Source organism: Rhinatrema bivittatum, chromosome 3 (genome assembly GCF_901001135.1).
Source record: "Rhinatrema bivittatum chromosome 3, aRhiBiv1.1, whole genome shotgun sequence".
NCBI classification, from domain to species: Eukaryota; Metazoa; Chordata; class Amphibia; order Gymnophiona; family Rhinatrematidae; genus Rhinatrema; species Rhinatrema bivittatum.
In genome coordinates, this window is record NC_042617.1 from 387,165,384 (window position 1) to 387,192,315 (window position 26,932).

The 26,932-nt window shown below is 41.9% G+C and overlaps 1 protein-coding gene and 1 long non-coding RNA gene across 3 annotated transcripts in view; one reads left to right on the forward strand and one right to left on the reverse strand.

The window, feature by feature from the left end:
- Positions 1-13,052, forward strand: part of LOC115087900 (cyclic GMP-AMP synthase-like) — an 83,121-nt gene extending 70,069 nt beyond the window's left edge. For both annotated transcript variants that reach the window (XM_029595623.1, XM_029595624.1), the window contains 2 exons: positions 11,432-11,531; positions 12,622-13,052. In XM_029595623.1, the coding sequence (XP_029451483.1) occupies positions 11,432-11,531; positions 12,622-12,970 (449 nt within the window). In that variant the 3' untranslated portion in view covers positions 12,971-13,052. The remainder of the gene's footprint in view (positions 1-11,431; positions 11,532-12,621) is intronic.
- Positions 13,053-16,124: 3,072 nt separating this feature from the next.
- Positions 16,125-22,365, reverse strand: LOC115087902. The gene is made up of 3 exons (XR_003855651.1): positions 21,724-22,365; positions 21,168-21,337; positions 16,125-19,941 (listed from the first exon to the last, which is right to left on the reverse strand). It is a non-coding gene; the product is annotated as an uncharacterized LOC115087902 (long non-coding RNA).
- Positions 22,366-26,932: the final 4,567 nt, after the last annotated feature.

The following is a 26,932-nucleotide window of genomic DNA, read 5'->3' on the forward strand; positions in this document are numbered from 1 at the left end:
ACAGCCTGACCTACGGCTACGTCTGAACTCCACCTGCCACTGACCACTGCCTGTTTAATGACGACACCTGACCTCAGCCTGCCTCGATCTCTGCTTGACCCCTGACCACCTCTGAATGCTGCCTGCCTTGACCACTGCTTGTATGCAACTATGCGGGAACCTAACCTACCCCTGACCCTGGCCTGTGACTTGACCGCCTCCACGGACTTCCATCTTGTCAACAGAGGCCTTCACCTAAGCCTTGCCAGTCCCGGCACTTGTGAGCTAAGGGGAATGAGGGCTGGTATATGTGAAGCTCCGGTTGGGCCTCTGCCACAGCTAGCTCCGCCAGCTGACGTTGGGGACCTGCAGGGCTCCTCCCTGTAGGTTGTGCCAACTCCAACTTGGTCCAAGGGTCCATGCCCGCAACAGAGGTGAACAGGAGCTCCTCCAAAGCTCCTATATTGATGTACCAGGTAGAAGTCTCTGGGTTTGAGTAGTGCTGACCGCCCTGCATCGAGAAAGAAGCAGCATCACTCTACAGCATTATCCAATTGGCACTGTAAAATCATGTCTAAGCATGGTGCATTGACGTTTATGAAAATTACCTCAACACACAGAACACATGCAGTATATCAGAACCATTACCTCTCGATGCATGATACAGTTATGCACATTGCTGCATTGAACATCGGCATGCATGATCGATCCATTAATGCATAGCATATGGTTGTGCGGTGCTCGTGTCCTTTCGATGCAACTATGCCCATAAGAACATACGAAATTGCCATACTGGGTCAGACTAAGAGTCTGTCAAGTATCCTGTTTCTAACAGTGGCCAATCCAGGTTACAAGTACCTGGCAAGTACCTAGACATTAAATAGATCCCATGATACTAATGTCAGTAATATCAGTGGCTTTTTCTTAAGTTACTTGATCATTAACAGTTTATGGACCTCTCCTCCTGGGACTTATCCAGTCCTTTTTTAAATCTGGCTACACTAACTGCCCTAATCACATCCTCCAGGAATGAATTCCAGAACTTAATTGTGCATTGAGTGAAAGAATTTTCTCCGATTTGTTTTAAATTTGCTGCTTGCTAACTTCATAGAGGGCACCCTAGTCCTTATATTATCTGAAAGAGTAAATAACTGACTCATATTTACCCATTCTAGACCTCTCATGATTTTATAGACCTCTATCATATCCCCCCACAGCTGTCTCATCTCCAAGCTGAACAGCCCTAACCTCTTTAGCCTTTCCTCATAGGGGAGGCGTTCTATTCCCTTTTATCATTTTGGCCACCCTTCTCTGTACCTTCTCCAGTGCAACTATATCTTTTTTAATATGCGGCAACCAGAATTGCACACAGTACTCTAGGCGCAGTCTCACCAAAATACAAAGACATTATGACATTCTCCATTTTATTCACTATTCCCTTCCTAATAATTCCTAACATTTTGTTTACTTTTTTGACTGCCACAGCCCACTGAGCTGACAATTTCAATGTATTATCCACTATGACGCCTAACCCACTTCTGAATCCCCCAGAGCACATTTCTCCCCAGAAAATGTCATTTACTCTAAGTTCATAGGAACCACACTTGGAGTGAATATATGGAAAGACAAAGACCCACTAGAGGAAGTCTTTGGTTTTCTTCAGATTCTGGATATTCCATCAGAACCACTGGCCCTTCCATTTTTGAACATTCCCAGTCAGTTACAAATGAGTATGTGGGAAAATCCTTATCACCTGCATTCCTGCAGGAAGGAAATTAGATCTTAAATATAGAATGCAAAAATCATCTGGTTTTGGACTGGTTCAATTACCTCATTAGTCCGTCATTATAGTATGTGTATTGAAAAAGGCAAAGAAAACACATATTTATTCAAATTCGCCTCCAGGAAAAGATCACAGGTTTCTTGACAATTTCGGAAAGAGTATTTCAGAGCTCAGTGTTAACTGCTTGTATTGCTGTTCACCAGTTTTACATGGTACAATATGTACATGAATATATGTAAAATCTTAAACCTTTCCTTCAACTATGGAAGGTGGAAAGTATTATCCTCAACCACTGCTAGATGCAGAAGACGGCATGCAACATCTTCTTTGTTCCATTTATGAATAATTTGATGCCATGCCACATACTTCTTCTGCATCCTTAGGAATTCAACATATGGCCTCATTAAGAGCCAGCAGCATTAGCAACAAAGTTCTCAAATATTAGCAGATCCCTTGTCTGGGGGACCACCTGTTTGGAGAAAAACTCAGAGAAACAGTTGCTCTAAACAAGGAACAGAATGTGGCAGTCCAATCCCTCTTGATAGGGCCCAAGCACCCTCTACTTCAAGAAGTTCCTTCTATTCTTATAAAAGGCTGTACTTCAAGAGACGCCCTTTCCACCCTTTTCAAAGATACCTCTTCTGCTCAGCAACAACAGCAACTTCCTCCTAGATCTTATCAGCTTGATTGTCAACCTAAGGAGGTGCTGCAGACCCAGCCAGAGTCTGGGCCTAGTTTTTTGATTTCTCCAAATCTCCAGCAATCATGCCTGGAGGCGTGGCATTGAATAACAAAGGACCTCCGGGTCCTTAAGATCATGGATTTTGGATACCAGTTGTGTTTCTCCCGGCTAACATTGCTTCCTCACTGTTCAACTCTCAATACAGATCTATCTCGCGTTGCACAACTCCTTCTGGAAGTGGAATCTCTTAATTAGCAATGGACAGTAGAGCCAGTTTTTATGACCTAGCATGGACAGGGATTCAACTCCTGGTATTTTCTCATCCCCCAAAAGATGGGAGGATTGAGACCCATTCTGGATTTGAGAAAACAGAACAAAATCTATTCCAATAGAAATTCAAAATGAATTCCATCTGCATGATTCTTTCCTACATCTAGAAGGGGGAATAGATGTGTGGCCTAGATCTGAAAGAAACATATTCATGCATACTCATCCATCCCCACCCACAGGTACTACCTTCACTTCAAGATGGTCTCATCCCACTATCAATTCTGAGTATTTCCTTTCACCCTGTTGGTAGCTCCAAGAGTTTTCACCAAATGCCTTGCAGTAGCAACTGCTCACCTATGGTATCAAGGAGTCCAAGTCTTCCCATATCTATATGATTGGCTTGTGATGGCCAGATCCTGGGAGGAAGCATTACTCTCATTGCACAAGACAGTTCAGCTTCTCCAGAAGTTGGCATTCTTGGTGAATTTCGAGAAGTCAAACCTCATTACAACTCAGAAAATAAATTTTATCGGAGTATAAATAGACTCTGTAGGAGAGTCTATTGAGAGAGCGTACACTATGGGATCACTCATTCACAAACTACTAACCTCGCAATGCTCAACAACCAGATGGTGGTGGTCAATCATGAGATTCTGCTAACATGACTCCCTATCTAACACCTACAGTGCGATCTGTTTTGTCAGTGTGACCAATAGTAGTGCATGTTTCCAAGAATATGAAACAGGACCTATGCTGATGGTTGAGCCCCCACATACTTCAAGAGAGAGTTCCATTTTGTGCTCTGCTCCATCAAATGACCTTAATGACAGACATCATCCAAAGGAATGGGTGCCTATACAGGATCTCTTCCAACCCAAGATATGTGATTGCCCAAGAAAAGTCATTTCCAAATAAATTTACTGTACTTGAGGGCAATCGGATATGCCCTAACAACTTTTACACATCTTCTCCAAGGAATGAGCCTCTTAATACAAACTGACAACCAAGTCACCTTGTTTTATACAAACAAACAGGGAGGCACAAGGTCATGGACTATCTTCTAGGAAGCGCTAAAACTCTAACAATGGAAAATCCGGTATCAAGCTGCCCATCAAGCCACCTACTTCCAGGGATCTCCAACGCTTTGGCAATCATCTCAGCAGAGTCTTCAGTCCACATGAATGGTCTCTGACAGTCAACAGCTGATACTCCATTCGACTTATGGGGTCTAACAATGATCGTCCTATTCACATCAGAACAGAACAAAGCTGAAGAAATTTTGCTCGATTCTACCCAGCAAATTCAGGTTAGCTAAGGATGCTTTCCTGCTCAGTTGAAACACGCATTTCATGTACGCTTTTCCACCAATACCACTATTTCCACAACAGTGCAAAAAGTGCTTCAAGACCAAGGTCAACTAATTCTCATAGCTCCAGAGTGGCCCAGACAAATGTGGTTTCCATATCTCATGTAACATTCCAGCAGTGCTCCCATTTATCTGGGAGCAGACCTTGCCTTGTTAATCCAAGATGATGGAAAACTCTTCCATCCGAACCTCCTGTCCCTCCACCTGATGGCCTAGTGATTGAATGCCCAGCGATCACTGATCTCGCTTTACCCAGAGAGATTGAAGACATAATAGTTGTGGCCAGGAAGCCATCAACCAGGAAAGTTTATGGGTCTAAGTGGAAAAGATTTTTCATGTAGTGTCAACAAAATGCCTTGGATTCATTTTCTTCTAAACCCAGGCAATTACTGACTTACTTGCTCTCCCTTTCTGAATTGGGCCTCACTACATCTTATATAAGAGTACATACATCTCTATGCCATAGCGGCCTACCATATTACAGTTGACAATATATCCATCTCAACTCATCCGTTGGTGTCAAGATTTATGAAAGGCTTATGGCAGGCTAAATCTCTGGTGCAGAAACCTCCAGTCTGATGGGACCTTAACATTTGTCCTCTCTCAATTTATGAAGTTGCTGTTAAATATACTTCTCTTAAATTCTTGATATGTAAAATAGTGTTTTATGTGGCAGGAACATCAGCCAGAAATCAGCGAGCTCCAAACACTGGTTCACTATCCACCATACATGCAATTCTTCTACAATAGGATGGTGCTCCACACTTATTTCAAATTTCTTCCAAAGATTGTGTCTGCTTTCCATATCAATCAATTCGTCATGCTGCCTACCTTCTTTCCAAGATCAAATGCTCATGAAGGGGAGAAAACCCTTCATATGTCGGATTGCAAGAGGGCCTTGGCTTACTACAAGAAAAGAATTCAACCACATCACAAAACTTCTCAGCTCTTTGTGTCTTATGAACCTAATAGACTTGGCATAGCAGTCACCAAAAGTACCTTGTCCAATTTCATGGTGGACTGCATTCAGCACTGCTACACAGTCACAATCCTCAAATCATAGACACTGGCAAGGCTCATCATGTTAGAGCTATAGCCTCTTCCATTGCTTACCTTATTTATTTATTTATTTGTTTGTTTGTCTTTTATATACCAATATTCAGAGGTAATCATACCGGTTCACAAAAATTTAAGAAATACGTAAATAAACACAATTAAAATATATACCATAAAATAATACATTGATAATAATCACATATAAAATATATACCATGGTAAAAAATAAAACAATGGACGGCCGGCACCATCTTGTGCTCCTACCATGTGACAGGGGCCGACCAATGGCACCGGTAGCCCCTGTGACATAGGGCAAAAGCTATCGGTACCATTTTGAATACCGGCAGTCGACAGCCCAAGTGCAGGAGATCGCTCCAGGACCCCCGCTGGACCACCAGGTACTTTTGGCAAGTCTTGGGGGGGGTCAGGAGGGTGGGGGTTTATTTGTTAGTGATACATTGTATTCGTGGGACTTTGCCATACGTTTCGCGACCCCCACGAATACAACGAATATGGCATACGTTGCGGATTACCAATATGTTGCAAACGAATGCACACCCCTAGGCAATATCACTTCCTTTCTTTGCTGACCATTTCTCTGGGTACCCTAGCATCTTTCTAGCTTTTAACATCACCTTAACCACCTGTTTGGCCATCTTGAGATCATCAATTATGATCACCTCCAGTCCCTGCTCTCATTTTGTACTTTGAAGAATTTCACCCCCTATATTGTACCATTTCCTTGGGTTTTTGCAGCCCAATCACATGACTCTACATTTTTAGCATTAAATCATAGCTACCAGACTCTAGACTAGGGAGTGAACAAACTTAGGGGGGCATGAACAATCCTGAAGGGGGACACATTGGCAGCCCATTCAAAGAAGAAAAAATGTCTGTGCTGTCGAGTCTTAGTGGTATTGAAGCACTGTAAGCTCAGGAGGGAGGGAGCTGCCAGAACGTATTGGCATGCACCTAATTAAAAAAAAAAGTTCCAGCCCTTAAAATTGTGGTGTGTGTGGTCTCTATATTTCTCTGGTGTGCTGTGGTCTATGCCACTGTCTGTGTTTTTCTGTCTGGGTGTTGGGTGTCTGTGTTGCTGGATGTCTGTGGGGTCTCTATCTTTTTCTCTGTTGGTCTGTGTGTGGGGTATCTGGATATGAGGTATTTGTTTCTCTCTCTGTCTATTGTGCGTGGGATATCTGCCTCTAGATGTCCATGTGTGTATGTGTGAGCTTACTCATGAAGAGAAACAAAACATGGATTTTGAGTCACTGGCTAGCAGTGTGACTGCCTTCAGAGACTGTATATAATGTTGCGGGCATGGACCCTTGGGCTAAGGTGAAGTTAGTGCAAATTGCAGGGAGGAGCCCTGCAGGTCTCCACCGTTGGCTGGGGGAGCTGGAGGAAGCAAAGGCCCAACTGGAGCTTCACTAATACCAGCCCACGTTCCCCCTAGGTGCTGGGGCTGGCTGGGCTTAGGCATGGGCCTCTCTGGAGATGAAGTTTCGATGAGTAGATTAAGTTGTACCTGCACTATCTTCTGTTTTAGCAGCGATTCCATTAATTTGCTCATCACAGACAGGCCGATACAGTACAGTGCACTCCGGTGGAGCGCACTGTTAACCTGCATTTGGACGTGCATTTTGGATGCACTAGCTTTACCCCTTATTCAATAAGGGGTAATAGCGCGTCAAACGCTCATCCAACCCCCCCCAAGACTAATAGCGCCCGCAACATGCAAATGCATGTTGATGGTCCTATTAGTCATTCCCGCGCAATACAGAAAGTAAAATGTGCAGCCAAGCCGCACATTTTACTTTCAGAAATTAGCGCCTACCCAAAGGTAGGCGCTAATTTCTGCCGGCACAGGGAAAGTGCACAGAAAAGCAGTAAAAACTGCTTTTCTGTGCACTTTGGACAGGGTGCACAGAAAAGCAGTAAAAACTGCTTTTCTGTGCACCCTCCGACTTAATATCATGGCGATATTAAGTCGGAGGTCCGGAAAGTTAAAAAAAAGTTTAAAAAAAAAAAAATTGAAATCAGCCCGCAGCTTGAAAACCGGAAGCTCAATTTTGCCAGCGTCCGGTTTCCGAACCCGTGGCTGTCAGCGGGCTCGAGAACAGACACTGGCAAAATTGAGCGTCGGCTGTCAAACCCGCTGACAGCCACCGCTCCTGTCCAAAAAGAGGCGCTAGGGACGCGCTAGTGTCCCTAGCACCTCTTTTTACCGCCGGCCCTAATTTAAATATTTTAGTTTACCGAATCGCGCGCACAGGTCACTGGCCTGTACGCGCACTGGGAGAGTGGGCGCTCGCCCGCTCTTCCGCGAACTTTACTATATCGGCCTGAGAGTCAGCTAACTGGCCTGTAGTTCCCAGCTGTCTCCTTACTTCCAGTTTTGTGAATAGGAACCATATCCACCTGTCCTCAACTCTTCAAAACTATTCCTGACTCTAGAGTATTGAAAAAGTCAGCCAGCTGATCTGATGGTTGTTAATTACATAGTTTGTCCCCTTGTATTATTTGAAATGATAAATAGCCATCCTTTATTTACCCATTCCATCCAACTCATGATTTTATAAATGTCTATCATGTCCCCTTTCAGCTGTCTCGCTTCCATGTTTGAAGATGCCTTAGCCTGCATAGCTTCTCATCATAGGAGAGATGTTTCATCCCTTTTAGGATTTTTCATCCTCCTCTGTATCTTTCTGTTTTTCTTGAGATGGGGCGATTAGAACTGCACACAAACACAAGATGCAGTTACATCATGGCTTGATACAGAGACAATATAATTTACATTTTATTTTCTATTCCTTTTTGGATCATTCCTAACATTCTGTTTGCTTTTTTGACCCCCACCACGCACTGAGTAGAGGATTTCAATGTACTATCCACAAGGACTCCAAGGTCCTTCCCCTGGGAAGTGACTCCCAATATAGAACCTAGCATAGTGTACCTGTAGGTAGGATTATTTTGCCTTATGTGCATCACTTTGCACTTTTCCACATTCAGTTTCATCTGCATTCTGTTTTTTCTTGTTAGCCTTTACATATTCATCCCCTTCATCTCTGAGTTTCCCAGTGCTACTTTTGCACATCCTTGCATAAGATATCTAAAAAAAATATTCATTTTTTCATTTTACTGTAGTAACCATTTTTCTTTCATTTGCATCTTCACTCACCTGACTAATTTCCCAGCTTATCTTACCTTTCCCAATTCTCCTTTAAGTTTTGCCCACTGCCCTTCTTCCCCTGGATTCTAGCATCTAGCTAACAACTCATGAGATATTCCCCCATTTTAACCATTAGTTTTCCTGAACTCTAGGACAATTGCTTTTGAATGAGCCTTCACTGCCTACATTCTAATACTGAACCACACCATCTGATGATTACTGGATCCTAGACATTTATCCACTACGACGACATGCACTCTTCCCATTTGTAAGAACCAGATGCAGTATTGTCCCTTCCCATGTGGGTTCCATTACTAGTTGACGGAATAGGTCTCCCTGCAGGGATTCCAGGATTTCCCTGCTTCTAGATGGCACTTTGTGACATCCTGGTTAATCAACATCCAGCAGATTGAAATCACCTAGCAATAGCATCTCACCTTTCATAACAATTTTGTGAATATCCTCCATTAAATCATTCCATTTTTTCCTGCCTGCAATGGAGGTCTGTATATCACATAAATATAAATAGATGTTCATGCTTTCTTTTCAGAACAACCCACAGTGTTGCCTTCTTTCCTCATAAGCCCTGCAGTTCTGCTTTAATATTATTTCTTATGTATACTGCCACTCCTCCCTTTCTGCCTACCCTGTCTTTCCTGAATAGACTGTAGCCTGTTGTGACCACCCCAGTCATGGTTTTCCATGTACCAAGCATCGGTGACATCCATTACATTCTACTCAGCCTCTTTCAAGACTGCCTCTAGATCTGGGACTTGATTTCCCATACTGTGAGCATAAGTGTACATAGCTTTCCAGATGTGGCCCTTTTTTCCCCATTTCTCTGTATCTAAAGATTCACTTACCTGAGTACTTTTACTTACTTTAAGACTTTGTTCACCCATTCCTGATGATTCTAGTGTAAAGCCCTCTTTAGTAGGTTTGCTAGTCTGTTCTGGAAGAGGATATGCCCCTTCTTCAACAGGTGGATCACGTTTCTGCACAGCAGTCCTTGAAACATCATGCTTTGTCCAGGAAGCTGAAATGTTCTCGTGTACACTGTCTATGTAGCCATTCATTAATCTTTAGAATGCAAGCTTCAGTGCCTGGGCCTTGATCTTTGTCTGGGAGGACTGAGGAGAATACCGCCAGTATACCCATCTGCTGTATCCTCTCTCCCAGAGCCATGAAGTCACTTTTGATATGCTCTGGTACCTAGCAGTAATATTTGTGCCAACATGAATGAGCAGCATTGGATGGTAGTCAGGCTTGAGGAATTTTGGCAATCTGACAGACAGCACCCTTTCCGGGCAGATGGATGTTTCCTTGCCCCTCAGAAGTGAGTCACAAATCACCACTACCACCTGCCTCCTAGGTGCAGAAGTCTTTGAGCCCACAGCTTTGGGATTTGCAAGTTTGGTTCCTCCTCATTCTGGGATGGTTTCTCCTTCTCCTCTTCCAGGGCTCCATACAGATTCTTCAGCAGTGATATTTCTTTCTGTTATCTGAAAGAGTAAATAACCAATTCACATTTACCCGTTCTAGACCTCTCATGATTTTAAACACCTCTATGCCACTGAGAGGAAAAGGCAGAGGAGGGAATGGCAGCCTGGGCAGTGGTAGAGGATTTGCTGCAGAGCCAACCCAGCCCTAGTAGTAGCAGCAATGAGAAAAAAAGACCCTGTTGCCCCTAAACTGAGGAGAGACTTTCTTAGCCACAGAATGGCAGAAGTGGAAAACAGTTCAAAGCAGAAGCAATTGAAATTTGGAGAGCATGTGCCACTGCCACCTGTTCTTTCCCTCTTGTTTTGGAGCAGGGGGAGAATGCGGAAGAGCCATCCAAGACTGGCCGTAGCAGGGCAGGACCATAGATTGGGGGAGCAGAAGTGCAACAGCCAAAACTAACAGCACACTCCTCTGCATTGGTTAGTGTTTGAGGCAATGGACGCAGTATTTTCAAAAACTGATTCTAAGGAAGAATCTTGGATTCCCTGAATCAGAAATTGAAGAGTTAGCTGAAGACAATTTGGGAGGTTTAGTCAGTAGCCTCTTAGCCTCTAGCGTGGTGATGGTGGAGACAGATGATACTGACGGTGTTGAGAGCAACCGTCGGGAAGAGCAGGCAGCACAGGTAAAAATCATAAGTTAATGCCAGTGGCATTTTCTCATCAGGGTCTACCCTCAACTTCAACTCCAATGATAGCATCAGCCCCCAAAGATGTAGAGATCGTGGAATACATCCCTGATCTGAGGGCACTTTAAAGTGAGTGCATTTTGATCAGTTTATTCACTGCAGTAAAGATATCAGCCAAGGGAAGCAAGTGGAGCATCTGACAAACTCTGATCTACAGCATCACCTGGAGAAGCAGCACCCATTAGCACTGGCATCAAGGGAAGGGTGGTAGTGCCAGCCTGGGAGTAAAAGTCTGAGGATAGGGGTTGAAAAGGGGAAAACTTTCCCTAAGCTGATCACACAGCCTCTTCCAGCAGTCAGGTGGCAGACCAACATAAAGAAAATGAAGTTCTCTCCCACAATTTTCATTAGAATTAATGAGAAAACTACAATTTTGGAGCCCAAGATAGGCTGCTTTGTTTTCCCCATTGACTTTAATGGTAAACGAATAAACAATTTTTTTTTTTGTTTGAAGCGAACCAAATGAATGGAGGTGGCCTATACAAAATGAATTAACGAACCAAAGCAAAAATGTTGCCTCTGCACATCTCTGCTTGACAGAGGGGTCAGGCCCTTCAGCTTATACATGCCTATTTTTTAACTGTAAATTTCTTAGCATGATGTAAAGAAGCCAAAATAAAATAAAGAAAAATTGTAGAAGTAAATAAATATTATCAGAACATTGCAGTTTTAACATACCTGCATAACTATAGTTCTACATACAGTGGTACGATTAGCCATCTGATCATTAGATTATGCTGTGTTCAGATTTCATTTATAATGAAGTACTGAACAGGGTGTTTTATATTAGCTAAAATTATGCTTCAGGTGAACTTTGAGAGATCCAGAACATGAAGATATGTTATGATATTATGGTTATAATTGTTAATGTGAAATGTCTCTAAATCAAATGTCTCTCAAATGTCTCTAAATGTTTACTTTCCTTTAATTAGAGATTTGGTGCCTCTCCTTCCCACACATTGAAAAAGAAATATTAAGTAATCATGGCAACTCAAAAACATGTTGTGAATCAAATGGACTAAAATGCTGCAGGTTAGTGTCTTTTGCTATGCAAATAATTAGTTTTCAACTTCATTACATATACATTATTTTAAAGGGAACTCATGTTTTTTGTCAAAGTATAATTTTTTGTTGTCTACCCCTACAGATTACCATTTTTACTATTTATTTTAATTTTTGGTATACAACAAGAATGAAAATAAATGACACTGGCACAATCTTTACACATGGACTACCGCCGGCCACACAGGTCACTTAAATAATATACAATTCACTACAGAGGCACAGGTCTATCCAACATAACTTCCCATTATAATGCTGCTGATTATAATTTCCAGAATAATAGCTATCGTCCTCATTCTCTCAAGACTGTTCTAACATGTCTTATAATGATGATATTGCATTCTGAGTGTAAAAAAAATGCAAGTAAAGTATGATGTCACCAAAATTAGGACAATGATAATGTTCTGTTTTGGTACTATGACATTTCAGCTTTATGATATTCTATACCTTATATATCCTTTAGACCAAAGCTAAAATACTCTATCAATTGTATTACTCTATAGAGACTGAAATTCTAGTGAAGGGAGACCAGAATGCATCAATTTGGATTTTATCCCTGCTCGTTCCTCCCTAAAGATATGAAGTGAGGGAATCAGGTTATTCTAGACAAACATGTATACTTCCCTTTATCCTCCACGTAGAGGGCATATAAAGTACAATTTATACAAATAAAAGTTAGAATTTAGGGGAATAATGTGTAATTTAAAGAGAGGAAATGCCTACTGACTTGGCACATTCATTACAGCTGTTTTGTGTGTGATTAAGTTTTTAAATTAGATATCCAGTGTAAAAATGGATAAAGTCAGGCACTCCTTTAATAGGATGAATCCAGTTTTCTTATGTGGAGACAAAATATTTCTTGGGTATGAGAAAATGACAGAATGCTTATGTGGTATTTTTCTAGTGATTATTAAAATATCTTCTAAAATATATACCCAGCTGTTTTGCAAGTTATTTAAAACCATGCAGAAATGTATTTTAAATTCATTTTGTGCCATAGTTAATGGTAATCACGTGTCTGGATTTTTTTGGCTATACAACTTTATTTTATTTTTAACAGGAAAGCATGTTTGAGACTCTTGAAATATCTTCTGCAAAATCTTCAAGAAAAATCTGAAAATAAAAAGAGGTTGGACAAATTCTGTTCATATCATGCTAAAACCTTATTCTTCCATACATGTGTCAGTTATCCTTCTGACACAAACTGGCAACTCAATGACCTTGACAGTTGTTTTGAGATGTTGGTGAATGACTTTGTAAAATGTCTCCACAAGGAAAAACTGCCACACTTTTTTATTACTAGCCTCAATCTTTTTGACCCTGAAGACCTTGGTCGGACCAACTTAGAAATCCTCGCAAGGGAAATCGAATTTCAAAGAAATAACAACTTTCCAGTTTTTACACAGTGAATTTATTATTATAATTTTATATTCTGAAAGATTTTATATTCATTAAAACAAAATATATATATATATATATATATCATTTTTGAAACTTAATTTATTGGCACATTCTATAAATGTGTGTATGTATACAAATAAATTATATATGTTATTCTGCTAATAAATATATATATATATATATATATATATATATATATTAGCAGAATAATGCACAGATGTCTCTTTTGTGTGTACCTATATGTGCAAGTGCTACAAAATGTTACTCCAGATGATTTTACCGAGCGAAGGTCCTTTCAGCAACTCAAAGAGAAAAAAACTGCAGAGTTGAGCTGCTGTCTGACAGTGATATTGCCTGGTTGTTTGGCAGCTGGTTCAGAACCTGTTTGGTCAGTGAAAGTTTATGGCATTAGACCAGGACTCCAGCCAGAACATCCATTACTTCCCCTCTAATTTATATACGGTACACACATACACGGATATCAGTGCTCTCCATGGGCAAGCAGGAACAGGCAGCCATACAAGTGGGTGATGTCATCTGATGGTGATGACATGGAAAAAGCTCTCCACTAGGTCAGAAGAACCAAAAGGTGTTTCTGAACATGCGTGAGTATTCCTGCACTGCTGCGGCCACTGCATAAGCCTAGTCAGTCTTTTTGTCTGCCTCAGTTTTCTGAAGAAATTTTGCTCTCTAGTTGCTGTCACCGCAATTTTTCAAGTTTTATTTTCATCGAGTTACTTTAGTTTCTTTTTTTTTGCGTAAAAAAAAATCTTTTTAAATTTCATTTCTTCAAGATATTGGGTAAGTCACCCAGAGAAGAGAAAAAAATCCCTTCCATCTTTGTTCAAAACAATGGCGTTGCCAGATTTGACATTTTAGCAGAGCCCAAGGTTAACATGGGTGGCTACTAGGCAGGCATATAGCTTTGAGCCAGGGCTGTTACATTCTTGTTCATAAATAATACTTAGCAATGCACCTGACAACAGATTTCTAAATAGCCTGCTGTAGCGTCATGTTTTTAATATTTTCCACTCGATGACTTTTAGCACTTACCAGTTCTGAAACAGGTATATAATTATGGAAACATTTCAGTTGTATTTAAAAAATGTGACATTTATTTATTGTGTATTTAGTTCAACCCTTTTAATTGGTAGCTCAAAGCGAGTTACATTCAGATACAGTATGAATTTGTAGGCAGTATCCATAAATTTTGTGACTGTGGGGTACACATGACATATAAAACTCTTCAAAAGGGTACAGTATTCATGAAAGCTTGAGAACCATGTTCCTAGCACACAATTCACCCTCTTATTGGCAACTGCGCACTGGGAAAACCAGAACAAACTGGATTACTATTGATCCTATTCAGAAACATACTAACAGATTACCTGCCTTGGTTGCATGTGTAAAACATAGATAAGCAACAAACAAAAGAGATACAGATGAAAGTTAAGTCCTTGCATATCAATATTTCATGTAATCCTTTATTATGTACGGCAACTCCACTGTGTTATAACAAAAGTAGCACTTTGAAACTGGTCCCCTGACATAGACCCCCATGTTTCGCCAAAAGGCTGCATCTGGAGGGACGGAGGTACAGCACTTTTCAAATTAAAACATAAACAAAATAGCTTCAGAACCAAGGACCAATAAGGGGTATAACATATTACAGCGCAAAACAGACATACCTCAGACGTCATCGTTGAGAGTATATAGGGAGAGCAAAGAGTACAGACAGACACCGAAATTTAAAGATGCTGTCAAAAGGCGCGAAAATCAAAGAGCCAATCAAGTGGTAGCACATCAAAAGGCTCAGACCAATGAAAGCAAGTATTGTGAGTGCAATGCCGACATCACAAGAAGGCTATAAGTAAAGTAACCCCACTCAATTTCATTATTCAGGCTGTGGGGGGGACAAACTGTTCAAAACATATATCCACTTTTGTTCCTTTCGTATAAGCATTTCGGACACATTCCCTACTCTAGAGCAGTAGTTCTCAACAGGCGTGTCGGTACACACTGGTATATCACGAGTTCCTGGAAGGTGTGTCGCAGGGCCAGAAGATGGCTGCCTCCTTATCAGCCTGGGTGGGAGTTGGTTGACTTCTCTTACATTTAGGTCTGATGGGATGCTGCTCTCACTTCCTTCTCTTCTTTCTCACCCCGTGGGAGACTGTTTCCTTCTTCAACCAGATGAGTGAGCCATTACCATCTTCTACTGTTCTAGGCCTGATAGGATGCAAGCTAAGACTGGGAGAGTTGCTGCTGATCTCTTCACCCTGTAAAGGATAGGGGAAAAGAGGTTGGGGATGCTGGGAATATGAAAGAGGAACAGAGAGGGAGTGTGGGGGCTGCTTAGCAGCAAGGGGTAGGAAACGGCATTAGGATAGCTGGGCAGGCAGGGGAGATGAGATGAAGGGCTAGGGAGAGTCAAGCAGGGGAGAGAAGGAGCACAGGAAAGAGGATGTGAGGGGTCAGAAATGCTGGGCAGGGATATGAGTGTGAGTGGATGATTAAAAGGGAATAATTGGGAAAAGTGAAGAATGGAGGCATGGAAGGGGAGTAATGGGATGCAAGGGCCATAATATGTCAGTTTGGGGAATGTGCATTTCTTCTATCTTTGTACTTTGCTTAGTGTACGAGGATATGTATTTCTGTTTCTAGCTCTCCAGTTTTGCACTGCATGCAGAGTGGCTTTTTGAGGTTTCCATTCCAGTTTTTGTCTCCACATTTATAACTTGTGGTCTTTTATTCTGTATTTTGTTGAATGTTGGATCTGTATGTGTGACTGAGGTGAGGTATTTTACCAGTAGGTAGGGATTTGTATCAGTCTTTGTTGTGTTTTCTCATTCTCAATAGGACATGCATTGATGCTGCACTGCTGCCTTGCTACCTTTTCATAGGAAGGGCTATTGCTGTTTGAGTTCTTGGAATTAGTGTTGCAATGGTATGGAAGATTTATTATACATGTGCTGAGTGGGGTTTTTTTTTTCAGGTTTTGTATTTTACAATGCCCCTGGTAGTAAGGGAGTTTGTGTTTGTTACTGAGATAGAACCAGAATATATTTTTTATATAGCAGGTTGTATTTGAAATATCCTAGTTCTGCTCTGCATCCATTGTTTGGGGAAGGGGGGGGGGGGGGGGGTTCTTGTGGATGCGGAGTATATGTTTACATTTAGTCCCGTGATAGTCAAGTGTTCAGTGTGTCACACCTGTAAGCATTATCTGCCAGGTGTGTCCCAAAAGAAAAATGGTTGAGAAGCACTGCTCTAGAGGGTGGAGGTAAAATGTCAATCACAAAAAACCTAAGATCTTCCAGAGAATGAGAAAACTAACTCCAGTGGAGGACCAGAGGAGCATTGTCCCACTGATTACTAATACTGGACTGATGTTCAATAATTCAAGTTTTAACTGGACCTGCGGTTTTCCCAATGTACAGTTTATGACATGGGCACAGAATAACATACTTTACTCCAGCAGTTTGGCAAGTAGTGGAAAAATTAAAATGGAACTGTTTCTGGGAAACTGGGTGTTAAAAAACCGATAGGGATAGAGAAAGAGAGCAAATTGAACAATGTCCACAAGGATAGTGACCGATGAGTGCTGAAGAAACAGGAGTAGATGGGTGTAACTCAGAATGAACCAAATGATCTCTAAGGTTTTTACCACGGTGGAACGTACATCGCAGGGAGCAGTCAAAAATCTTATGCAGGGAAAGAACATGCTAGTGACGGCGTATAATCGTAGTGAGGTCATGAGCGCGGGTGGAAAATGGTAAGATACAGTTCACACAGTCATCTGAGGGGTGAGATTGTGGTAAAAAGAAAGGAGTTCTTGATTGACATAAAGAGCATGTTTAAAAACTCTTTTCAGAACACTTTGTGGGTACCCTCTTTCTTTAAACCGGAGCATCATCTGCTTAGCTTGGAGAACAAAATCAGTTTTTGAAGAGCAGAGGCGTCTAAGCCTTAAGAACTGGCCCTCTAGAATATTACTCCTTAAATTATAAGCATGGTGACTATCAAAGACTAGAAGAGTATTATGATCTGTAGCCTTCCGAAAGATGGAGGTAGAAAAACCACATCAATCATAGGAAATAGTGACGTCCAGAAACAAGATCTTTGAAGGATGTATACAGAAATGAAACTGAAGGTTCCTGTTACAAGTGTTTAACCAATTTATAAAAAGAAAAAATTGGATATCAGTGCCTGTCCAGATGATAAATACATTATCGATGTATCTAAGCCATGGATAGATGAAAGAAACCCAAGGGGCGGGATAGACAAAATCATCCTCAAACTTACTCACATACAAACAAGCCAAACTGGGCGCCATAGTTGTGCCCATGGCAGTACCTTTAACTTGTTGGTAAAAAGTGGAATTGAACTGAAAAAAATTCTTAGTAAGAGCAAGCTGAGCTTGATTAAGAATGATGTGGGGATCCGAAAGGTGTCAGTGTGAAGGTGAAGAATATGTTCCACCAAAACAAGAGCCTAGTGTTGGGGAACATTAGTATATAGGGAAATAATGTCCAGGGAAACTAAAAAGAATGGCTGTGATGGAAGGGGTAAGTCCCGTAAAGTGGTGATAAGATGCCCAGAGTCCCGCCCGAAGGATCAGTTCCTAGAAAAAAAGGCTATAAGAAATTGTCAACAAATTGAGATAAAGGTTCCAATAAAGAGCCTATTCCAGACATTATTGGACGGCCAGGTGGATTTTGTAATACTTTATGGATCTTAGGAAGTATGTAAAAAGAAGGGGTTCTGGGAAATTCAACCAACATAAATTTAGCCTCCTGAGTAGTGATTTGTCACAGGTCACAAGCTCGCTCAATCAAAATTTTAATGGTTCTCTGTAGCTACAAAGTGGGATCACGAGACAAAGAGAGATAGAAATTAGAATCTTGTAATTGATACGTTACCTCCTTGACATACATCGATCTACCCATGATGACAATGCTGCCACCCTTATAAGCAGGCTTGATCACAAGTTCATGATCATTCACTAAAGATTTAATAGCCAATTTTTCATCTTTAGAGATATTGTGATAAAAACTGGACGGTGTGGCAGATAGAGCCTTAATATCAGACTGTATTAGTTTTTCAAAGGTAAGTAAGATTGGATCTATAGATCCTGGTGGAAGCCACCTTGACTTTCTATATATATATATATATATATATACACAAAATGGAGTCATCGCTAGTAGATGGAGTTTCTGCGAAAAAACATTTTAGTCTCAACATCTGGAGAAACCGGTAAAGGTGGATTTGAAACTCAAAAGGGTCAAAAGAGATTGTGGGCACAAACAAGAGGCCCTTCTCTAGCACTCCAAGTTCCATCTGCAAAATAATTTGTGATGACAGGTTGAACATCAGACTAGAGTGATTAAAGTTCATTGCCATGGATTGTTGTAAGACTGTGGTTGATGCATAGATCAAGTCACTCGAGCGGCCTGCTTGGGTTGAAACCGACCCCAAGAAAAGGGGTTTCGAGGTGGTTTTAATGTCTGAGCCTGATCTAAAAAAGGGGGCTAAGGCTGATGTGGCAAAGAAACAGAGGTAGATTGCTGACCAGAAGCAGAAACGGGGTTGTTTCGATTCAGAACAGGGACCACTTCGTCGCCGGAGGAATCATCTGATGAAGACTGAGCAAACATTACTTTTTTCTGTGGAAGACATCCATGAGTACACAAAACCCTTTAAAAAACCGATTCGCCCTGTTGAAATTTCTTAAACTTGGCTGCTTTTAGATCACTTCTAAATTTCTACAAATTAGTTTTAAAGTGCTACCTTTGCTATATCACAGTGGAGTTGCCATACATAATAAAGGATTACATGAAATATTGAAGTGCAAGGACTTAACTTTGATCTGCATCTCTTTTGTTTGTTGGTGTGATACCTGAGTGCAGTGGGTCTCTCTGTTGCTGTTTGTGGGTAAAACATAGATAGACCTTTGCCTAATAAAAAAACATAAGTGACCACAAATTAGAAACAGAAATATGTAGACAAAAGCTGAAATGGAAAATTCAAAAAGCCAGAGACTACCTGCAATGCAATACTGATGAAAAAAACATGCATTTCCTCCTGTATTGTGCAAAATGATATCAGAGAGGCACATTTCCCAAAACTGACAGAGAAAAATAAAATACTACTTACAAAAGAATGAGCAGGAAAACTCACAGGAGAACATAATGTGGGCATTGTAGGTTCTGGCCCAGTGCAGCACCCTTATCTTCTAACCTCCCAGCACATAAAGAAGAACAGCACAATAACATTTAGTAGGCAGTCTCCATGTGGAAGAATTCTGACCGCAACTTTAATTATAAACCAAAGGTACAATTGCATCCTATACATCCTATCTGATTAGCTAAGGTCTGGTTTACAATATATTCAGTCAGTTAATCGGTCAACCTAAATCGTCACTCGCAGCCAGCCTGGCTGCCCTCGACCTGCCTGATTGACCTGGCTGCTTTTCTACTTGTGTTTACTGTTCTCACAGACTGCCTGACTGACCCAGCTGTGTATCTGATTGAATCATCTCAAATGATACCTTCTTCCTTTCTGGCCTATTTCAGGGAGGCCTTAGAGCAGTATTAAGTCCTCTACATCTGTCCATCCTGCTACTGTCTTGCTGAGCCTGTGATATAAGTCATCTTCCTCCAAGGGATATGTCCTATTTCACCTCAGATACTGCAGCTTAATCCGTGGCATGTAGAGCAGCCTGCACTGTGTCCTGGAAGGTGCACAATAGAATGTCCACACCAATATCGGAGAGATGTATGCCATCCAGCCTGTACAGTTCCGGGCAATCCACAATCAACACATGTATCAGGGCCACACCACCGAGGAGGGAAATAGAGGGAAACACATTTGGAGATTTCCCAGTTAATCCTTTTTCTCCTTTTTTTCGATATATTTTATCTCCATTAAAGAGCCCCACATCCTCCTCAGGATATCATCAGACCATATTATCTGTGACCTAGAAAATAAAGTTGCAATCTGAACAAGATCCTATAGGAATCCCATTGGGATTCAGATAAAATTACAAAGCTCCTCAAAATCAACTCAACCCCTTTTAGGCCTACCAGGTCATTGCCACCTAGGTGTATCAGTATAGTGATTGGTGGTGGTTTCATGTGAGCCACCTGCATCAAGAGCGGGAGCAACTGGTCCCATTTCAGGCCACAGTCTCCCATCTATTGAATGCCAATTCCTGTCTGTGCAAATCCTAAATGCTCCCCTTGCGGCCACTCTAATGCTCTCTTCCCTGTCCAGAAAACAAATGAAGGGCTGCATATCCAAACCTGCTTCAATTAACCTGCAAGGAAACAGACACAATTCGATTAATAGCTGACCCCACCCCCTCTTTCCATATATATGTGCGCATATCCAGAGATGTACACACATACATACCTACGCTTAGGTTAGGGAACTGCAGGTCAAGTAAATCTATCGCTTCGTTGTGCGACTTTGCATAGCTCCTGAATCCACCTAATTTCCACCTACCAATCCTTTTTAGCCTATCGGATGAAGTGCCCTCCTGTGCTGTGAAAGTTGCTGTGCCAAAACAGAAGGAGTGGGTGCCATAAGTCACTTGGTCGAAGCCTGCATTTGACAAGCATTTTAAAAAAATGGATGTGAATTGGAATCTAGAGCGAAGGGAGCCATCATGATGACTTAAAAATGACTCCCCTTCTGCTATTCTAATCTGCATGAAAGACCTCACATTTGTTGTGGGGCAGGTGACTATTTCAGCCACTCCCTGCAGACTGACACACACTCCTTTAGCATCTTGGTCGGTCTTAGACCTTCTAATCCTAACTTTTAGGCCCTGTTCTTGTAAGAAAACATTACCCTCCCGTAGACTGCCTTTCACCCCTGGTCAGCTGGAGGAAGGTACTTAGTCGCAAGGCCACAAAAAATGCTAGAGAAAATGCTGTTTGAAATAAAATTGTTTCATATGGGGGACTATTGGTCTATGATAATTCGGGTGTTTAAGGTGAATGCCTTCCCTCCCCCATACTTGCAAGATCTTCTGCACCAGGAAACAGCCCGCAGGGGGCAGCTGCCCTAGCAAATTGAAAAAGAAAGCGATCCCAGCCAGCACTGTTCCTACAGTGCCAATTGTAATCCCTGAACTGCGCGCCCGCATTAAGAATTTGACTAGGCACTCCCTGCTGACAAATCTGCTGTAATCCATACTACCTTTTGTACAGAAGAATGAAAACAGCTGCCATCCTCTTTGATAAGCCTTCCAGATGCTGGGAGCTAGGGCCTTCGATATTAGCCTCTCAACATCAGGTCCCTAATGGCCCATAGGCTGGTTGGCATCTTCGTACCTTGCTTGTCTGCTGTCGGCGCCGGTGACCTGAAAACTGAGCACATGAACCAAGACAAAGCATCAGCAGCATCGTTGTGCAAACCCAGTGATATTGTGCTTAGCCTTCATTAGCAGATTCATCCTTGCTAAGAATGGGCATTTAGCTGTCTGCATATTGTTAGCTGTCACTACCACAGCATTGTCCAAGCAAAACAATACTCTCTTATTGGCCAGCCTGGTGCCCTATAGCTCTAGTGCCCCTAGAAGCTTAAATAATGCTTTCATTCCCATCAATCATCTTTGCCTCACCCTTTCTATGCACTCTTTTCCAGTTCTCCCCATTTTCTGCTCCACGCACATCACCCCTTCTTAAATCCTCTTAACCCTCCACCTCATCTGCAACAACATCCTCATTCTTAGAGGACTCATTAAGGAACTCACCCAGAGGCGATTGCTCATTGGTATCACTCTGGACCAGTGTGGCGCACTGGGATGGTAACTCCCAGTTCGCAGTGTCCTTCTGTGCCCTCCCCCTTTTCACAGGTGGTTCCCCACACCATTCTTTTGTGGCTTTCATCTGCTTGTGGACCCACTAGGTACCATGTAGCACTGCGTCTTGCCTCAGCTGCAGAATTAGCTGCTCCAGGTCATCATCTTGCTGTTCAGAAGGCTGCCTGTATTCTTAAATGGGGGCCTAGTCTTGGCTTTGCCTGGCACTGGTATGCTTACTGGATGCTGAGCTCTTATGCTTGCTGGAAGCAAAGATGCTGGAAAAGGGACATTCCTTGCTAGAAGCTGGCTTCTTGCTCCTTCTTCCCTTGCCAGTGCTCTTGCTTGTAGCAACAGTCACCATGGTTTTCTCCTGGGCATCTAAGATTATGTGGTTCTCAAACACTTGGTCTGTCCATCTTCCAAAGAGCTTCCTGGGCTGCCAGGAGGGGGTGTTTCTCCATGTGCTGGATTGCAGCCCCCTCTCATCCTTCTGTTGGGGAGCTGACTGCTCTGCCGATCCTTCTCCTTATGCTCTCTTCTGCCCTTCTATTGCTTTGATGCTTTCTCCCTCTAAACGCCAACTTGACTGGACTTTGCTCTTGCCTTCTGTAATGAGAAACAGCTTGGCGCTCAATTGATTGAGCCTGTCAGAGCTGGATCGTTCTGCACTATGATGTCTGTACTTCTGACTTCCGAGCAGCAGTGCTGTAGCCTTTCCCTTTCTTTCGGTGAGGCAGTCAGTGTTAGAAACGGTACTGCACCTTCTTGGAAAATTATATAGTGAACACAAAAGTTTGGTGAAACAATAATTATTTATTGTACGAACTTGCAAGAACGGGTGTCATACAGAAGCTGGCACAAAATTACATTGATCAAGCCCCCAGTTATATACCCCTGTTATCTGCTTTCTGCGGTTAGCATTTCTACATCATTTTCCTTTCTTTCTTCTGTTTTGCCACCTGTGGCAGGCTCTTCCTAGTTTGCTATTGGCTAAAAAGCTTGTGTAGGGGGTGTGTGGGTGGGGAGTATTTGCCCTTTTAATTTTTCTGTGTTCAGCAAGAAAACAGGAAATCTTCTTAACTTAGTGATTTCACTTGTTCTTACTGCCTAAGGGGGCGGGGGTTTAACAAACTGGGCTGCTCTCAGAGTTCTGCTCTTTATTTCTTAATATTCAGCAAGAACAAGTAATTTAGCTACTAACAGCTTTTACAAGTGCTGTGCAGAGGTTCAAAGTTTAGTTCTGATCCTGGTCCTATGTCTCTTGACTTCTGCTTTGTAGATGCCTGTTTATTTCGCAGGCTTCTTTGATGACCTAAACAACATGGTGCGTTTTGTGCACATCAAGGGGAGTTGTCATACTCTTATGTTCCTTTCTCCACTATCTTTTGCTAGTTTCCATAGTCCTAGTTTCGGGCGGATACCAAACTTGTGGTTTTTTTAATAATCTGCTTGCACAGCTAAGGCCTGTCGGTCAAATATCAAAAGCACAAATGATCTAATTTAAAAACAATTCTTCTTAATTTTCTATACTATGCTTAGCAAAACAGCTTCTGTTAATATTTAGCAGCATCTCTTAAGTAGCAGCATGAAATAGTCTAAATAAACATTTAAAGCAACATATTTTTTATATTGGGTTTAGCAGTATTGTAATGGAATTGCAGCATGTATAAAATCATTAAGATTATATTTTAATCTCCCAATATATTACGTTATGAGAAGGCTTTGCCATGCAAAATGAATACCATTGAGAAGTGGAGTTCTTTCTGTCACCTATAGCATACATGTCACCAGTTTTTCCCTCTAGTTTTACCCTCTCATCAGATCATTTTAATGATGTCAGATAGTGTCTCGGCTGTAGATAAGCAAAAAAGTGAGAGTCAGGAAGATCATTTCCATCTTGTAGCTGCACGAAGATCTTCATAATATTTTGTGTATCTGCATAGAAGTGTTCTACATATTTAATCCCTTACTAGACCATATTCAGTGAAAAGTTTTTCTTTCCAAGCAATGGTAATAGCGTAGAATCACATTTACCCATATCCTACCATGATAAATACCATCTCCATGCCATCACTGCTACCCTCAGTAGAACATTGTCCTTTACTACTTTTAGCATTTTTGCATCGCTCGGGTGTATTAGGTATATCAGCAACCATGGCCAAAGCATGCTTGTAACCATTTCAGGTACCCATTAGGCATAGTCCCCAGGGTACCATTCCCAAATTAAATGCAGCTGACAATGCATTGCAAATTTTAAAGTTAGGTAAATTTAGCCCACCCAGCTCCTTATTTCTCATATGTTTTTCAAAGTTGATTCTTGCCTTCTTACCTGCCCTCCTCCCCCTAGATAAAACCTATAAAGTTAGATTTAAGCCATGTTAAATCAGATCTAGTGTGCCGGCATGAAAGCATTTGGAGTTTCAATAAAAGTATAGGCAAATATCACCATTTTCAAAAGGGCACTTCTCTCCATGAGAAACAATGGCAGATTCTTGCACACCATCAGCTGTGTTTCAGTCTGTGAAATAACATCTTGAATATTCAAACTATATAATTTATGATGATCCCTTGGAACCCAAATAGATATTTTAGTGCACTGCAGCCCACTAAATGGGAAGAGACCCTGGCCAGTTCAATTGTAGGGTTTCATCAAATGGGAACACTTCAGACTTGTCAAAATTAATCTTCAGTCTTGCAAATATCAAACTATAAAAGGTAGTTTTAACTATAAAGATCTCATGCTGTGCCTTACCCATAAAAAAGAATATATCATCCATGACAAAGCAATTTTTAAAGTTTGCATGCCTACTTTCATACCTTAAAATGCTTGAATAGTATGTAGCTTAATAGCCTAAGGTAACACAGCTAAAATGAATACTATTGTAGACAAAGGTCAATCTTGCATGCCACTCCTCAAATCAAGGGGCCTAGAGACTGGGTCATTAATGAGTATTCTCACCCTCTGATTAGCGTAGAGAAAATGTATTCAATTTAAAATTTTACCTTGAAAACCATAATTCTGTAAAGCCCAGAATATATAGCTCCATATCAGAGAGTCAAACGCTTTTTACATTTGTAGGCTGAGAAGTTAGAGCTATCTTTTGGAGACATAAGTGCTGCAATTAATTTGTGCACATTCCTAACCACATGCTGCCCTTTAACAAAACCTGTTTTGTCAGACTCAAATATACATAGCACAAGTAAATTCATACAGGCTGCCAATACTGAAGCTAATAACCTTCATCAATATGGATATAAAATTATTGGCCAATAGGAGCCAGTCTCCAAGGGATCCTTATTCTTCTTGGCTAATATTATAATAAGAGACTGGTTCATTTCAGCAGACAATGAGCCTTAGACTAAGATGATAATTCATAAATTTGATAAGGGTATTAAGAGCTGAAATTTCAAAAATTTATAAAATTCAGAGCTCAGCCCATCTAACCATATCACTTAAACCATTTTCAAAACCGAAAACTTCTAAATCGCTTATAGGTTGATTCAACTCATCCCTTTGACTTTCTGTCGCCTGGAGCCAATCCAAGTCTTTAAAAATCTCTTGCTTTATAATCTGATCTTCCTCTTTATGCTCATATAGCTCCTAAAAGTATTTGACAAATCCCTGAGTTATATCCTCAGCAGAAATAGTAATTTTTCTCGACTTATCTTTAATACCAGTAATGTAAAAATAGAAACCTTTCACTTTTTCATTGTTAGCCAGCATTTACCCATTTTAATCCTGTATTTATAGAGCTTATACCGTTGCGCTCGGGGGTGGACCCTTGTCCTGGAGCAGGAGGGAATGGCCTCCTGATAGGGATCAGGAAGCATCTGCCTCCGGGGGCGGAGCACTGGAGGAGACAGAGGCTAGGATGAGCTTCACCACTGGAAGCCCGCGGTCCCCCTGGATGCAGCCCATAGGGACCCAGGCCGCTTGGACTTAGATGGGCCTCGCAGGGTCTCCTGAAGAGATGGTAGACTGGCGTGCCCACGGACAGCAGATGAGCGCGGTCGGGTTCGAGGCTGGAGGTCAGATGGAGCAAGGAAGGCCAGAACAGTGTAGGCGATGTCAAGGCAAGGGACAGAGCCAGAATCAGGACGTAGTCAATCAGGCCAAGGTCAAATCCGAAGGTCAGTCCGAGGAGTGGTCATACAGGCAGAGGTCAGGCTCCGGAGGTCAGACAAAGTCACAGGCAAGCCGAGGCCAGAAGGCAGGCAGCAGGCCGAGTAGTCAGGAACAAGCTGAGGTCAGTACCAGAGAGACAATCCGAGAGTACTACCTGGGGGACGGACAGACGAACACAGGAACAGAAAGATGCAGGAACAAGGCTGGAACAGAAGGATCCTGGAACGAAGCTGGAATGAGACTGGAACGAGACTGGAATGCAGAGACAATCTAGCACATCATACAATGCAGACCCGCCCCTGGCCCTACAAGAGGCCGGGCAGTCCGCATGTGCGTAGGGGCGTGGCCAATCCCACGGGAGGCGCGAGAATTCCGGCGTGAGGACTAGTGCGCAGTGGAAGGCCCAGCGACCGCCGCCATGGGATGCCGAGGCCTGGAGGAGCTTGCGGCTGCTGCTGGGGAGGCCAACCCGGGACCTGCAGAGGAGCTAGAAAGGTGAGCAGGCCGGACGCGGATGGGGCGTGCAACAATACTTATAGTATTTTAGGAATTTTGCTGCTCTTTGATATAGCAATTGATTCAGAGCCGTCCGTGCTTTATCTAAGGTATCTAAACAATCGTTTATAATGGTCTTCTTTCACCTTTTGTACCACCTTTGTCAACTTTACAATTTCAAAATTATTTTCTTCTCTTTGCTAACACATGCAATAATTGTCCCTGACATGACCAATTTGCCTGCTTCCCACAATAAGGTAGACGAGATTTGGGGTTGTTTATTATGTGCCATATAATCTATCCACTGCTCCTGCAAATATTTCCCAAATGTTGCCTCATGGATTAAACCAGGGCTCATTCTCCACCCATAGGAACTATTTGAAGGGCCCACAAATTCCAAACCCATGCTAACAGGTGCATGGTCAGAAACAGACATAATTATCTAATGGAACCTTTTGAGCTATTGGAAACAGCACTTCAGATATTATCAGATAGTCTAATCTGGAACAGCACTTATGTGGATTACAGTAAAAAGTG